The sequence below is a fragment of the Fomitiporia mediterranea genome, assembly GCF_000271605.1.
Source record: "Fomitiporia mediterranea MF3/22 unplaced genomic scaffold FOMMEscaffold_238, whole genome shotgun sequence".
In the NCBI taxonomy this organism is placed as follows: Eukaryota; Fungi; Basidiomycota; class Agaricomycetes; order Hymenochaetales; family Hymenochaetaceae; genus Fomitiporia; species Fomitiporia mediterranea.
This window is the reverse complement of record NW_006760623.1, coordinates 1-671: the sequence shown is the minus strand read 5'-3', so window position 1 is coordinate 671 and position 671 is coordinate 1. Positions and strand designations below refer to the sequence as shown.

Here is a 671-nt window from a genome sequence, read left to right as displayed (position 1 = left end):
GCTACCCCTCTCAGATTCTCCTGACATGTAGTGAGTATGGTATAATCATTTGTATAACTTATAGTTGTTATAGTATTAATTTTATTTAGTTAGTATATTGTAAATAGTAATTTTAGTTATTTAAGCTAGTAAATGACTACTCATTTTGTGCACAAGTTATAATTCCCACGCAAAAAGTCACGTGTGTGTCACATGCGTGTTGGTTTTGCGTTTATTTCTCTAAGTCCCTCCTACTCCTACCTCTAATTGTACGCTTTCGATACGCTCAGTTCGCTCATCCACTCTCCCGCCCCCGTTCCATCCTTCCGCTTTCCTCTCTCAACATCTCTTGCTTTCTTCCCGCCATCTCTCCCCTCTCTCTCACGACTAGCTTCCACCGCACACTCTGCCGTCGCAAGAACAACTCCTTCAATATTCGTTGCTGTGTCCAACACAACCCGCTGCTCTACTACTGCATAACTGCATTTCATTGACCACGTCCGAAGACGCGCGTCATGGGTCGCCGCAAGATCGAAATCACCCCAATAACGGTGCGTGCATCTCCTTGTCCCTCTCCATCCGTAGCCTATTTCCATCGTCTCGTATCTCTCCCCGTGCTATTTTCTCGTGCAATTCAGTTCGCCATGCTGACTCTATTTTTCTCTCTCTCTCGCGGGCGCCGGTAGCACGAG

The 671-nt window shown here is 46.1% G+C and overlaps 1 protein-coding gene across 1 annotated transcript; it reads right to left on the bottom strand.

Moving 5' to 3' along the window:
- Positions 1-242: 242 nt before the first annotated feature.
- FOMMEDRAFT_163028 (uncharacterized protein) lies at positions 243-575 on the bottom strand (the record flags this gene model as incomplete). The annotated part of the gene is made up of 1 exon (XM_007272162.1): positions 243-575. The coding sequence occupies one exon, from the start codon at positions 573-575 to the stop codon at positions 243-245; it is 333 nt and encodes a 110-aa protein (XP_007272224.1).
- Positions 576-671: the final 96 nt, after the last annotated feature.